Genomic DNA, 14,932 nt, shown 5'->3' with positions numbered 1-14,932 from the left:
TCCAGCTCAGCAGACAATATTACACAATATGCTTAAATACAGTGGCTCAGCAGACAGAATCACATATAATAGACTTAGAGGAGTGTATCACAAAATAAGAGTAGATACAGCGTCATAGCAGACACTATAACACACGAAGGCTTAGATACAACACCTTATATGACACTATCACAGATGAAAGGCTTAGATACAGCAGCTCAGCTGACATTATTACGCATACTAGTATTAGATGCATCTGCTCTGCCGATGGTAATACACATGACAGGCTTAGATACGCTGTCCGGTAACATTACATAATGAGGAATAATAATGGCGCCATCTACCTATCGATGAGGATCGGGCCCCTCGGTCTTATATATCACTTCTCCCCTGTTTTTCTTGTAGATGGACAGATCCCCCCTGCACCTTGCTGCAGAGAGGGGACACACCGGGATCGTGGAGCTCCTCACAGAGAAGTTTTTGGCCAATGTTTTAGCACGGACTAAGGTAAGAATAATCTTAAAGGGGTACTCCGCTGCTCAGCATTTTGAGGAAACTGTTCCGAACGCTGGAGCCGGGAGCTCGTGACGTCATAGCCCCGCCCCCTCATGACTTCACACCCCGCCCCCTCAATGCAAGTCTATGGGAGGGGGCGTGACGGCTGCCACGCCCCCTCCCATAGACTTGCATTGAGGGGGCGGGGCATGACATCATGAGGGGGCAGGGCTATGACGTCACGAGCTCCCGGCTCCAGAGTTCGGAACAGTTTGTTCAAAACGTTGAGCAGCGGAGTACCCCTTTAACTAGTCAGGTGTTCAGAGGGAGCCTGTCTTTGCTTTAATGGGTGGAGTGACCGCTGGGTGGGAGATCATTCTGCATGAATTTGCAACAGCTGGAGGCACCCTGGTCAGAAAACACTGGTCTATTGCATTGTAAGGAGCACAGGTGTGTTTCAGTGGGTGGGGTGGGCCGATGTGTGGGAGGAAGAAAAATGACCTCATTCTTAAAAACAAGGAACTACGGGGTTTGTAGTTTGAGAGAACAAACTCCAACAGGAAATAGCCAGTTCGCAAAAAGATAGCCACAGCTTTATGGTTATCTCACAACATTTAACCCCAAGACAAGCTCAGATCCTTCCTAAGCATGTCCATTACTGTCTGGCAAATACGTACTAAGATCACTTTATTGTGATTAACCCCTTTAAAGGGGTTGTTATATTTTCTGTGTTTGAAAAGTATGTGGTATAAAATAAAAATTAATAATATATATTTACATTTTTTTTTAGTAATTTCCCATAAAAATGCCTCTCCAAAGTGTGGCCAAAAAAGGTGTAGTCTATACAGATAGTCATACATGCGCATTCATTCCGGTAGCCAGCGCATGCTCTGGTTATAAACACTCCTGCCTACTAATAAAGAAGCTCTTAAAGGGGTACTCCACCCCTGGACATCATATCCCCTATCCAAAGGTACTTCCCGCTCTCTCCGCTCTCTAGAGAATGCAGTGGTGGGGGGGGGGGGGGGGAGATAGTCTCTCTGCACTGCCCGATGATTGACCAAGATGGTTGCACCATGACGACAGTCCATGAGGGTGCCAAAACCCCCGCACTTTGTCACATTTTATGACCGTGGCTCTGTGACGTTCCAGGGGTGGCTCTCCCTCTCGGGGATGTTCTAGCTTCCTAATTTACAGGGCCTCCAATGCTTTTGTGTCCTGCTGCTGCGCCTGTCGCACCTCATATGGCAGCAGCTTCGTCCCATATCTTTCCATTGTCTGTGCCCTCTACAATCTCGGACACCTGAGCTTCTCTTCTGGCCCTCTCAGACTGGGCCGGTGGGACTGGGGGATGGGACTTCCCTGGCAGGGGAAGAAGGTGCTCCCTCACATATTGTATTAGTCCAGTCCATCGCCAAACAACCACTTTGGTAAAGGTGGTGACCGGGGAGGTGCTGTAGACTTCTTCGCCTGGGGGGTTTGCTCTGGGCTAGGGGTAGAGAAAGCGGCCTCAGCCCGGGTACTCACTTCTGACTCCTCGGGTTTAATTTCGGCCCAGGACCCCCAGGTCCGGTGGTGAGGAAGTGATGCACGAGAAGATGCCGGCGTTCCCTCCGCTGGGGTTGGCGGCCAGGAGCCATCTTGGGACTCTCTGCACGTGTGCTTGCCTGTTCCGCAATGTGCTCCACTTGCTAACTTCCGGCAAACTTGGAGGATCCAGCAGCGCTGCTCCTTTTATGCAGGGCCTCAGGAAAATGGCTGCCGGACGGAAGTGCGTCAGCGGTGCAGCGCTGACTTCCACTCCCCAACAAGGGGCAGATCTTTACAGTACCATTTCGGCATTGTGGTAGCTTGGGAGTGTAGGATATATGGGTTGTAGCTGTGCGGTACTTTAATGGCGTCTGTTTAACCCTTTCTACTCGTGACGCCAGAATGAGGGCTCCTCTGCAATGCTTGTCCTACCGCCGCCCTTCCCAAGAGCAATAGGGAGGTATGAAATAATTGAATGTCCACAACCGGAGAGTTTGCTGAAAACAGTCGGAACTTTTACTGAAGATTTTATGCAAGCTTTATAACCAGTCTCTGTACAAGCAAAGTCTTAGATATTGACAGTGGTTGGGACCTTAAGAATTGTAGAGTCCGTAGACTGATATGCGCTGTTCTGCTGGATTTAGGGGATTTAGTTGAGGTCCAGCAGTCACGCTAGTTTTAGTGGGGATTCAGTTTAAGACTCACGTTTTGAGTTCACGCTGAGGCCAGCAGGCTTCAGGCCTAGGGTTGTCTTTGCAAGTTGCACGGATCTGTCCTCTCTGATAGTCTGGAACCCAAGAGAGCGATCATTGGCCCCAGCTCCCTTATATGGGCAGGGGCAGGCCTTAAGCTGATTGGTCCAATACTTTTGTCAATTATCTGTACAAAGAGTTATGGGTAATCATGTGACCCAAGGACCTTCAAAGGTCCTCCAACATACTATAGAGGAATTAACATAGTCACCTGACCGAAGGTCCTGTGACGCTACCAAGGTAAGCATACTAATATACATTATATTAAATATATACATGACTAGGGTATTATCCACCTGCGCTGTGACCCTTCTTTCTACCTATTCCCCCAAAAAAGACACGGACCACGTACTTTTTGGTATAAAGGCCACAGCGGCCATTTTATTCAAAAGATAATAACTTAATACCCAAATATTAATTAATTAACCTTTAAATAACATTTAACATAATCAGGTAACATTACCTGACCACACATATCCATATAAAAAACTAGTGCAAATATACTTTAACTCGACTCTACCACCTAGCCAGAGGGGGGACTTGGAGGCATCCCAAATTTTCCTCGGGTCCCTTTCACTTAACCCCAGGGCACCGCATTCAGAGACCCCCGCCCCTTTGGGCCTCGCCCGCAGGAGTTCACCACACGAGGCTGGGTACCGCCCCCAGCCTCACCATCCCATTCAGTGCCAACTCTCTCCAATTGTCTCCAAGTCCCCCTCTAGCTCCTGCCGCTGCGACATCACAAGATATACCCCATCGATGATCTCAACATCAGGGCGAGCAACTTTCTCCCTCGGTGTTCACTCAGCCAGTGGTCCCCACACCACTGGCCCCAATATTTATAAACTACCCTAACTCTCCACCCCTGTCCCCCACCTGCCCCTCTTCTGAACTTTCCAGGACGCTCCAGAGCTGTCCCCTGTCATTGACCCTCTCCCCTCCCATACTGTCCGGTCCGGGGTTGTCTTTTAAACATTACAAAATTAGAAAAGAGAAAGGTGACTAGGGGCTGTCCCACCTGGGGGACCCTACCAGAACATAGTAACTCTGACTTTGGGGACCACCATACAGGGTGCGGTATGCAATACGGTACCGGGACACCACAGCATCGATACAGCAACATGGTTTCCACACCCAGGGGCAGGACGCTGACCAGTGTGGGACATTTTCGCGTGCTTCTCCGGCACATCTTTAACCCTTGCAGGTACAGGCAATACTTGACAATGTAACAAAGCTTCTGATCTGATCTTGCACATGGTGGATACAGTACTTAAACGTTTCACAATGGCGGACAACAGCCTTTTCGTCACCTCCCCGTCTATTTCACCTCGGGTATAACACTTTCCACCGATAATGTCCTGTACACTTTCTGGAGCAAACGTTATTCGCATCGGCATGCGATTTTCTGACAATACTAGACACAGTTCAGACTGGGGGGAGGACTTGTCACATAAGGTGCACACCCGTATCCTGTTTGTGACGCCAAAAGTTGTGGTAACGGGGTGTGAGGGCAGATGTTGTTACCCTGGGGGCAGATGGCATTAACCCCTTGTATTCATGACACCAGGGCGTGGTTTATCTTTGATACCACCTGAAGGTATACCGTTAGATCCTGGGCTAGGCACGGGGAGAATAATGACTCCGACACCAAGTTACGGATAACGGTCGCTTTACTGAGGGTAGACAGATGGTAAAGTCTATACAGTTCAGCCAGGGCCCAAGGAGGTGACCAGTGACACAGAGACCTTAAGGGCTTGCTGGGACTTGTAGTAGATGGGTCAGTTTAATGCAGGCCATGTTGACTTGACAAATGATGACAGGGACTGACTTGACTGATGACTGACAATACTGGGACTGTGGTTATTTGTGGCTGCAGACTGGACTTGAGGCCTCCAATGACTCTGGACACTCTCTACGGCTCGACCTCAGCAAAGACTTATAAGGAGAGCAGAGGCTCCACCCAGGGCTTATATGGGGGAGACTAGCAGGGAGCCCATAGGTCACCCCTGGGATCACATGGTCACTGGTACCTCCTGGGTAACAATCACATGACAAGTCACATGGTAAACAGTCTTAAAGTGACAACGCTTTCTGAAACATATTTTCATGGGGGGGGGGGGGGCAGATGCAAGGGGGCCCAGGGGACACTGTAGGGAGGCTGCCTGACAGGGCATCATGGGTACAGTGGTAACATGGGTACAGGGTAATTATTTTTGATGTAGCTGCTGCCACCATGTTGTGCTCAAGAGAGAAATAAATAATTTCTTACCTTTGGCTGAATTCACACAGGTCAGATTTGCTGTGGAGTTTACTGGCAGTCGCTCATTATGTTGTGGATTTTTTCGAGGGGGGGGGGGGGGGGTAATCCTTGCCTAATATGCAACAAAATCTGCACGTAACGCACCTGATTTTTGCTTGCGGGAGATAAATAAAGACTATGGGGAAGATTTATCAAAACCTGCGTAGAGGGAGATTGTTGCAGTTGCCATAGCAACCAATCGATCGCTTTCTTTCCTGTTTCAGAGGCCATTTTAAAAATGAAAGAAGCGATCCTAGCGACCTGTGTCAAAGAAAACCTGTCTCTGTTGCCCATAGCGACCAGTCACAGCGCAGCTTTCATCCTGGATTTTCCTTTGAAAAATGAAAGCGGAGCTGTGACTGGTTGCTATGGGCAACAGAGACAGGTTTTGATGATCTCCCCCCCCCCCCCCCCCCCGTGTTTTTTTTAGATAAAGACACTATATTACGCCATATTCACTGCAGTAATGTCACAGGTAATACACCACAACAGTGAACAGTCTAATATTGCCTATATGTGAACACACTTGCCTATATGTTAATATGACTTCCCTCATACTACCATGTGACCACTAGGCCAACCTTTGCCCTCTATAATTCAGGTGGGAGTACACGTGCTCTATCATTTTATTTTATTTTATTTTTTCTTGGGGGGGGGGGGGGGGCAAAGAGATGAAAAAAACATTTACTGATACTACCAGAAATGAAGGAAAAATATATAATAATATGGTGCAGAAATAAATGAGGCATGGATGGTGCAGCTGCATACAGGAGAGATACAGGGAGAGATGTGTGAGATATCTATATATATATATATATATATATATATATATATATATATATATATATAAAAAGCAAAATCATCGGTAGTTGCAGTATCTTGTAATACCTTTTTTATTGGACTAACAATTGCATCACTGGACTAATACGGCTACTCCTAACTAATATATATATATATATATATATATATATATATATATATATATATACACGACCAGTGCGAAACGCGTCAGACGCTTCTATCTCTGTATGTGTAACCTGTCTGATGGTCCTGAATAAAGAAAACTTCCTTTTAATCGCACCTTGGGAGCTGGACGACAATCTTTTGTTCATATATATATATATATATATATATATACGGTATATATATATTGGGGGACATGTATCATTATTTGTGTATGGTAGAATAGTGTTGGGTGCGAATATTCGCAATGCAAATATTTATTGCGAATATGTTATATTCGCAAATTTGCGCATAATGCGAATATAGCACTATATATTCGCAACGCGAATATTAGCTTTTTTTTCACAGTACGCATCACAGTGATCTCATCCCCCCCTTCTTCCAGCTTGTGGTGTAAACAAGGCTCCAACACTATTTACTGTGTCAGACTGGCGCACGCCCGAAAATTAGCATATGCAAATAATTGCGAATATTGATCCTTCCCTTCTTTTAGCTTGTGGGCCAATGAGAATGATCATGTTTGCTGAAGATCACGCCATATTGCACATGAGAAATTTATGGTGAATGCGCACGCAAATTCGAATATGGCCCACTCAACACTATGGTAGAAGTAGTTTACCCCTTTTGCCAAATTCTAAATTATGCGCAGAAGCGCTAAATGTATCAATCAAGCGCAATGAGTTTCATAAATCGCGAGTAAATATAGTAATCTCCTCATACCTCCACTCTTTGAAAAAATGGAATCGATGATTTAGAGCAGTGGTCTCTAACCTGCGGACCTCCAGATGTTACAAAACTACAACCCCCAGCACGCCCGGACAGCCAATTGATTTAGAGCATCTTGCTACGTGCAGTCCAAGATGGTTTATATTTGCGTAAAAAATATGGTCATTGCACAAGATTTCTGCGGGTAAATGAAATGTACGCAGTTAATAAATTCGTGCGTACTAAATATGTCACTCCAAGGTACACCGAAGCCTACACATCTGGAGGAAATGCTCCACCAGAATGTACGTAAAAAAAGACGTAAAAAAACAGCTTGCGCAAAATTTTGCGCAAAAAATTTAAACACAAAACGGGTAAAATCTTTGCTACATGTCCCCCATTGTGTATAGCTATAAAAGTGTAATTCACTGTATAAAGAATAAAAGGACGGTGAACTGTGCAGAGGGAGGGGGCCTGTCAATCATGGCGGCTGGATAGAGCCAGTGGCGGCGGCCTTCCGGCTGTCAGTGCAACTAAACTACGCTATACTGCAGCATGGGGGAACACGTAATGCACCATAATATAAGGTTTCCTATTATAATAGTATGCCCGCGGTCCCATTCATAACTGTTCAGAAGATGCCGCTTGTAAATGGCGCACGCTGTATGTAAATTGTCCTAGCAGGCACCGCAGAGACGTAGTCACCATGGGGGGAGATTTATCAAAACGTGTGCAGAGGAAAAGTTGCTGAGTTGCCCATAGCAACCAATCAGATCGCTGCTTTCACTTTTAAAAAGGCCTCTGCAAAATGAAAGAAGTGATCTGATTGGTTGCTATGGGCAACAGGTCAACTTGTTCTCTGCACAAGTTTTGATAAATCTCCCCCATGCCCCAGGCTGGAATTGGTCTGCTGTTAGGGTCGCCGCCTTTATTGCTAAATAATTACCGGACATGCTAATTTGCATAATTAATTATATTTGTGTGACATCACAGGATACACATATGCGGGGGAAATTTTGTCCTAGTCTGACCCCTATAACTTTTGGACTGTATAGTAGTATATAGTATAGGTCAGTTTTTCCCAACCAGGGGTGCCTCCAGCTGTTGCAAAACTACAACTCCCAGCATGTTGGACTGTATAGTAGTATATAGTGTAGGTCAGTTTTTTCCCAACCAGGGGTGCCTCCAGCTGTTGCAAAACTACAACTCCCAGCATGTTGGACTATATAGTAGTATAAAGTATAGGTCAGTGTTTCCCAACCAAGGTGCCTCCAGCTGTTGCAAAACTACAACTCCCAGCATGTTGGACTATGTAGTAGTATAAAGTATAGGTCAGTGCTTCCCAACCAGGGGTGCCTCCAGCTGTTGCAAAACTACAACTCCCAGCATGTTGGACTATATAGTATAGGTCAGTGTTTCCCAAACAAGGTGCCTCCAGCTGTTGCAAAACTACAACTCCCAGCATGTTGGACTATATAGTAGTATAAAGTATAGGTCAGTGTTTCCCAACCAGGGGCGCCTCCAGCTGTTGCAAAACTACAACTCCCAGCATGTTGGACTATATAATAGTATATAGCAGTGATGGCGAACCTATGGCACGCGTGCAACAGATGGCACGCCGAGCCCCCTCTGTGGGCACGTGGCCATGCTTGCCATTTGATGCGCTCCGCCGCGCTGGACTTCCCTGAACTTTCGCTATGCTCGGGGCGGCAGGAGCAGGGGAGCCAACTTGAGCCACCCGCAAAATGTGCCCGGGGTCAGGTCTTACCAGCAGCGATGAGCAGATGCTCTATTCTTGCAGAGTGTGCGCCGCGGGGACGCCATCCACGGCAGGCCGGCGCAATGACGTCACATCATCGCGCCGGCACCCGGAGATCTCGTCCCCGTGGTGCACACTCTGCAAGAATAGAGCTGCCTGTGATAAAGGTAAAAACAGATAGAGCTGCTCGGGCAGGAATGCACATAAAAGGGCACATAACGAGGAGGATTTTAAGTTAGGAGCACATGACAGGGGGGGCACATGACAGGGGGTATTATAAGTGGCCCCCTGTCATGTGCCCCCCACATATAATGCCCCCCTGACATAGGCTCCTAACTTATAATGCCCCTCTGTCATGTGCCCCACACATATAATGCCCCCCTGACATGTGTCCCCCACATATAATGCCCCCCTGACATGTGCCCCTCACATATAATGCCCCCCCATCCCTCCGTGCGTGCGTGCGCCCAAAAGCAGAGCGGACCATCAAGGAGGAGGACCGAGGATGACGCGCGCATGGTAAGTGAGCAGCGGGACGTCATCTTCGGTTTCCCGACCACCGCTCCCCCGCTCTCGGGACCTACTGCTATGGCCAGACCTGAAGAGCGGTGGTTGGGACATTGAAGTGGGGCAGAACCCAGACAAAGTGTTGAGCGGCATAGGCCATATTCGAATTCGCAATATTTCGCGAATATATGGACGAATATTCGTCATATATATGCTAAATTCGCATATTCGTAATATCCGCGTTTTATTTTTGCATATGCGAAAATACGCGTATGCGAAAATTAGCATATACAAAATTCGCAAATGCGAAAATTAGCATATGCAAATTTTCGTATATGCGAAAATTCGCACACCAGTCTCACAAAATTCGCAAATGCGAAAATTAGCATATGCAAATTTTCGTATATGCGAAAATTCGCACACCAGTCTCACACAATAATATTAGAGCCTTCTTTACACCACACAAACTGGAAGCAGAGAGGGATGATCACTGTGATGTGTACTTTGAAAAATAAATATATATATTCGTAATTACGAATATATAGTGCTATATTCGCGAATATTCACGAATTCGCGAATATGCCATATTCGCGAATAAAATTCGCATTGCGAATATTCGCGAGCAACACTAGCCAGACATACAGCCTCCAGCCATACACTGTATAAGGGTGGAGGCTGTATGTCTGTGGGGGAACTATACTGCACCTAATGTGGGGGGACTATACTGCCTACCTAATGTGGGGGAACAGTGTTAACCTAATGTGGGGGAACAGTGCCAACCTAATGTGGAGGAACACTGCCAACCTAATGTGGGGGAACACTGCCAACCTAATGTTTGGGAACACTCCCAACCTAATGTAGGGGAACTATACTGCCAACCTAATGTGTGGGGACTATACTGCCAACTTTTGTGTGGGGACTATACTGCCAACTTTTGTGGGGGAACTATACTGCCAACTATTGTGGGGGAACTATACTGCCAACCTAATGTGGGGGAACTATACTGCCAACCTAATGTGGGGGAACTATACTGCCAACGTAATGTCGGGGAACTATACTGCCAACGTAATGTCGGGGAACTATACTGCCAACCTAATGTGGGGGAACTATACTGCCAACGTAATGTCGGGGAACTATAATGCCAACGTAATGTCGGGGAACTATACTGCCAACCTAATGTCGGGGAACTATACTGCCAACCTAATGTGGGGGAACTATACTGCCAACGTAATGTCGGGGAACTATACTGCCAACGTAATGTCGGGGAACTATACTGCCAACCTAATGTGGGGGGACTATACTGCCAACCTAATGTGGGGGGGGACTATACTGCCAACCTAATGTGGGGGGGACTATACTGCCAACCTAATGTGGGGGGGACTATACTGCCAACTATTGTGGGGGAACTATACTGCCAACTATTGTGGGGGAACTATACTGCCAACCTAATGTGGGGGGGACTATACTGCCAACCTAATGTGGGGGAACTATACTGCCAACCTAATGTGGGGGAACTATACTGCCAACCCTAATATGGGGGAACTATACTGCCAACCCTAATGTGGGGGAACTATACTACCAACCCAATGTGTATTCTGATTTAATTGCTGTGCTGGCACTTTGAGGGGAAAAAAGTTGGCATGCATTACGGTTTGGGCACTCGGGCTCAAAAAGGTTCGCCATCACTGGTATATAGTATAGGTCAATGTTTCCCAACCAGGAGTGCCTCCAGCTGATGCAAAACTACAACTCCCAGCATGTTGGACTATATAGTAGTATATAGTATAGGTCAGTGTTTCCCAACCAGGGGTGTCTCCAGCTGTTGCAAAACTACAACTCCCAGCATGCCGGGACAGCCAATGGCTGTCCGGGCATGCTGGGAGTTGTAGTTTTGCAACAGCTGGAGGCACCCCTGGTTGGGAAACACTGGTATAGTATAGGGTGCAACATTCCCGGAGTTGGAGGATAGGTTGGATAAACACCAGCCATTGCTTTGCCGATATTTTTAATATAAAATACTGGCCAGGTGGCAACCCGACCTGCTGTACTAGCGCCCCCTATAGCTCCTAAGAGATGCTTCATCATCCATGGTGCATTTTATTATTTTTTTTATCCGCAATAACTTTAAACTACGATCCTCCCCATTTCCTTACGCTCCTCGGGATTTGTCTTGTAGGATGGCGACACCCTCATGCACATCGCCTCGCAGTGCGGGCATCCAGAAACCGCTCTTACATTCTTGAAGAAGGGCGTCCTGCTACATATGCCCAATAAGGTGGGTACGGTATTGATGCCAGTGTTGTGCTCATTCAATGGACCCTTCGAAATACCATATTCTTAAAGTGTACCTGTCACGTAAAAAAAACATTTGACATTTTACCTCCGCCGACCAGGAGAACTAGCCGGAAGAAGTCAGCGCTGCCACACGCTCCTCCTGATATGTGTCACATGATCAAGACACATTTGCTATAGTGTCTTGATCACGTGATATGTGTGGTGTCCCAGCACCAAAGGCTGTCCTGTGGGCTGCGGATCTCCTCTGGCATGCCTGCTGCTCTTTTGTTGGACCCACTGTTAAAATTTTTACGGTGTTCACTATGTTCACGCACTTTATTGTTCTCACGGTGTTTGTTGTATTCTTTTTGTTATTCATGTACTGTGCCTTTAACCCCTTAAGGACACAGGACGTAAATGTACGTCCTGGTGCGGTGGTACTTAACGCACCAGGACGTACATTTACGTCCTAAGCATAACCGCGGGCATCGGAGCGATGCCCGTGTCATGCGCGGCTGATCCCGGCTGCTGATCGAAGCCAGGGACCCGCCGGCAATGGCCGACGCCCGCGATCTCGCTGGCGTCCGCCATTAACCCCTCAGGTGTCGGGATCAATACAGATCCCGGCATCTGTGGCAGTGCGCTATTTGAATGAATGATCGAATCGCCCGCATCGCTGCTGCGGGGATCCGATCATTCATAACGCCGCACGGAGGTCCCCTCTCCTTCCTCCGTGCGGCTCCCGGCGTCTCCTGCTCTGGTCTGTGATCGAGCAGACCAGAGCAGGAGATGACCAATAATACTGATCTGTTCTATGTCCTATACATAGAACAGATCAGTATTAGCAATCATGGTATTGCTATGAATAGTCCCCTATGGGGACTATTCAAGTGTAAAAAAAAATGTAAAAGTAAAAGTAAAAAAAAAGTGAAAAATCCCCTCCCCCAATAAAAAAGTAAAACGTCCGTTTTTTCCTATTTTACCCCCAAAAAGCGTAAAAATTTTTTTTATACACATATTTGGTATCGCCGCGTGCATAAATGTCCGAACTATTAAAATAAAATGTTAATGATCCCGTACGAATAACGGCGTGAATGGAAAAAAAAAAAAAACCAAAATTCCTACTTTTTTAATACATTTTATTAAAAAAAAAATTATAAAAAATGTATTAAAAGTTTTTTATATGCAAATGTGGTATCAAAAAAAAGTACAGATCATGGCGCAAAAAATGAGCCCCCATACCGCCGCTTATACGGAAAAATAAAAAAGTTATAGGTCATCAAAATAAAGGGATTATAAACGTACTAATTTGGTTAAAAAGTTTGTGATTTTTTTTAAGCGCAACAATAATATAAAAGTATGTAATAATGGGTATCATTTTAATTGTATTGACCCTCAGAATAAAGAACACACGTCATTTTTACCGTAAATTGTACGGCGTGAAAACGAAACCTTCCAAAATTAGCAAAATTGCGTTTTTCGTTTTAATTTCCCCACAAAAATAGTGTTTTTTGGTTGCGCCATACATTTTATGGCATAATGAGTTATGTAATTAGAAAGGACAACTGGTCGCGCAAAAAACAAGCCCTCATATTAGTTTGTGGATGAAAATATAAAAGAGTTATGATTTTTAGAAGGCGAGGAGGAAAAAAGGAAAACGTAAAAATTAAATTGTCTGAGTCCTTAAGGCCAAAATGGGCTGAGTCCTTAAGGGGTTAAGCAGGAGATGCAGTAGTAATAAGGTGACCCTGCCTGTCCAATGGGAACTCCTAAATTCTCATGTATATAGTGTAGGGGGGGAGAAGTTGCAGTTTATTCTGACCTACAGTGTGGAAAGGAGGTGGAAGACGTGTGTGGTGAATACAGAGGGAAGCCTGAGAAAAACTCTAAAACAAGTCAGCCACGCCATTCTGCAAGTGTTCCCCGTACAGTGGTGAGTCAATTCCTGGCAGTGTTTATAATTGGACCTTTTCCAGAACCTTAGACAGCGTGGGTTACCTTCAAGTCTCAAATCTCTGTAATTAAAGTGGGTGAAAAGCACCATAGGTCCCAGCAAGGCAACAGAGCTTCCAAGGGTTTCACTGCATCCCTCCTACTCTGTTCCATACTGTGTGTTGTACCATCTACACCTGCTCAGTAAAAGGTAATTATTCCTAACCTGACGTCGGTGTGTTTTTTTAACCCCCCCCCCCCCCCCCCCCGTGTCTGGCCCAGGAGACGCTGTCTCCACCTCAGACCATGTACAGTGACCTCCCGTCGACCTATGATGGCCCCAACATACAATAATTTCAACATGCGATGAAGACAGCATCAACACACAATGCTTTTGTATGTCGGGGCCATCGCATAAACGGCTATCCGGCAGCGCAGACTGCTTCAGCTGCCACCGGATAGCCGTTTACGGTGCCCCATGTGGTCCGCTGACGATCACTTACCTGTCCTCAGGGCTCCGGCGCGTCCTCTTCAGGATCCCCTGCATCGTCGGCACTCTCCATCGTCGTCATCACATCGCTGCGCACGCCGTCCCGTCATCCAATAGGAGCGGCGTGCGTAGCGACGTGATGGCGGCGACGGAGAGCGAGGATGCCAGAAAGCAGAGGCCTTGCCGGAGCATCGGGGACACCCCGGGGACGCGGCGACAGCGATGGAAGGCGACATCCAGGGCAGCGGTGATGGTCCGGAGCGGCGGGGACACGTGAGTACAACTTCCTATGCCAGTGGTCTTCAACCTGCGGACCTCCAGATGTTGCAAAACTACAACTCCCAGCATGCCCGGACCCCGGACAGCTGTTGGCTGTCCGGGCATGCTGGGTGTTGTAGTTTTGCAAAATCTGGAGGTCCGCAGGTTGTAGACCACTGTCCTATACTTTACATTGCACAAATCCCTCAACATACGATGGTTTCAACAAACGATGGTCCATTTGGAACGGATTACCATCGTATGTTGAGGGACCACTGTATAGGCTAACGGTGCCCTGGCGTCACGAAGTGACAAGTGTATCCTGCACCCCCGTGTCACCACACATGAGACTGGGAGAAAGCATGCTGAGCCCGGACTTCTCCCGGCTTGTTCCCCTGATTGCTGGAGGTTTGAACACACATGACCCAGTTACAGTAACTAAACAGATGGGGCTGTAGGACTAGTGATGGTAAGTGTGTAAAAAATAGGCAGAAAACAAACAAACCAGGAGTGCTTCTGTAGTGCAGCCTGCAGTGGAGCATGCTTGCCAATGTTGTGTTATTTTAACTTCTTCTGGATCAACAATGCTGCACAATAAGATTTAGTCATCTCTATTTAAACCTGACTGTGTAGCAATGTATGCACATTTGTGATTTATTTGGATAGGGTGACTTAAGGACACCCCAAAAAGATTTCAAGTTTTAGTAAAACAATTTGCGTTGAGCAGATCAGATGAAGAGATTGTATCTTTTATATATTCAATGCAAACAAGGTGCTCGGGGGAGGGTCTAAATGATAAGCTCGGCTCCCGAGGACTGGTGAAAAATCTTTACCCATATGCATCTCAAACTAAGTAAATTATCGATAGAAAGCCTTTTGTTTTGGGTAGTGTATCCAGCATCGGCCATTGTCTGAGTACACCTCTTCTATGATTAAAGGGGTACTCCGGTGGAAAGCATTTTTTTTTTTTTTTCGTATCAGGAACTGTC

General features: G+C 46.6%; 1 protein-coding gene across 7 annotated transcripts in view; it reads left to right on the top strand.

Moving 5' to 3' along the window:
• LOC130274471 (serine/threonine-protein phosphatase 6 regulatory ankyrin repeat subunit A-like) overlaps positions 1-14,932 on the top strand; it is a 158,268-nt gene that overhangs the window by 55,503 nt on the left and 87,833 nt on the right. For 4 of the 7 annotated variants that reach the window (XM_056522854.1, XM_056522853.1, XM_056522855.1 and 1 more), the window contains 2 exons: positions 385-486; positions 11,166-11,264. In XM_056522854.1, coding sequence (XP_056378829.1) covers positions 385-486; positions 11,166-11,264 — 201 coding nt within the window. Of the gene's footprint in view, positions 1-384; positions 487-5,500; positions 5,531-7,215; positions 7,311-10,748; positions 10,778-11,165; positions 11,265-14,932 lie in introns of those variants that run through there. The other 3 variants (XM_056522857.1, XM_056522858.1, XM_056522859.1) reach the window with 3 other exon arrangements.

This window comes from Hyla sarda, chromosome 5, assembly GCF_029499605.1.
Source record: "Hyla sarda isolate aHylSar1 chromosome 5, aHylSar1.hap1, whole genome shotgun sequence".
NCBI lineage: Eukaryota > Metazoa > Chordata > Amphibia > Anura > Hylidae > Hyla > Hyla sarda.
This window is presented reverse-complemented; position numbering and strand designations above follow the sequence as displayed.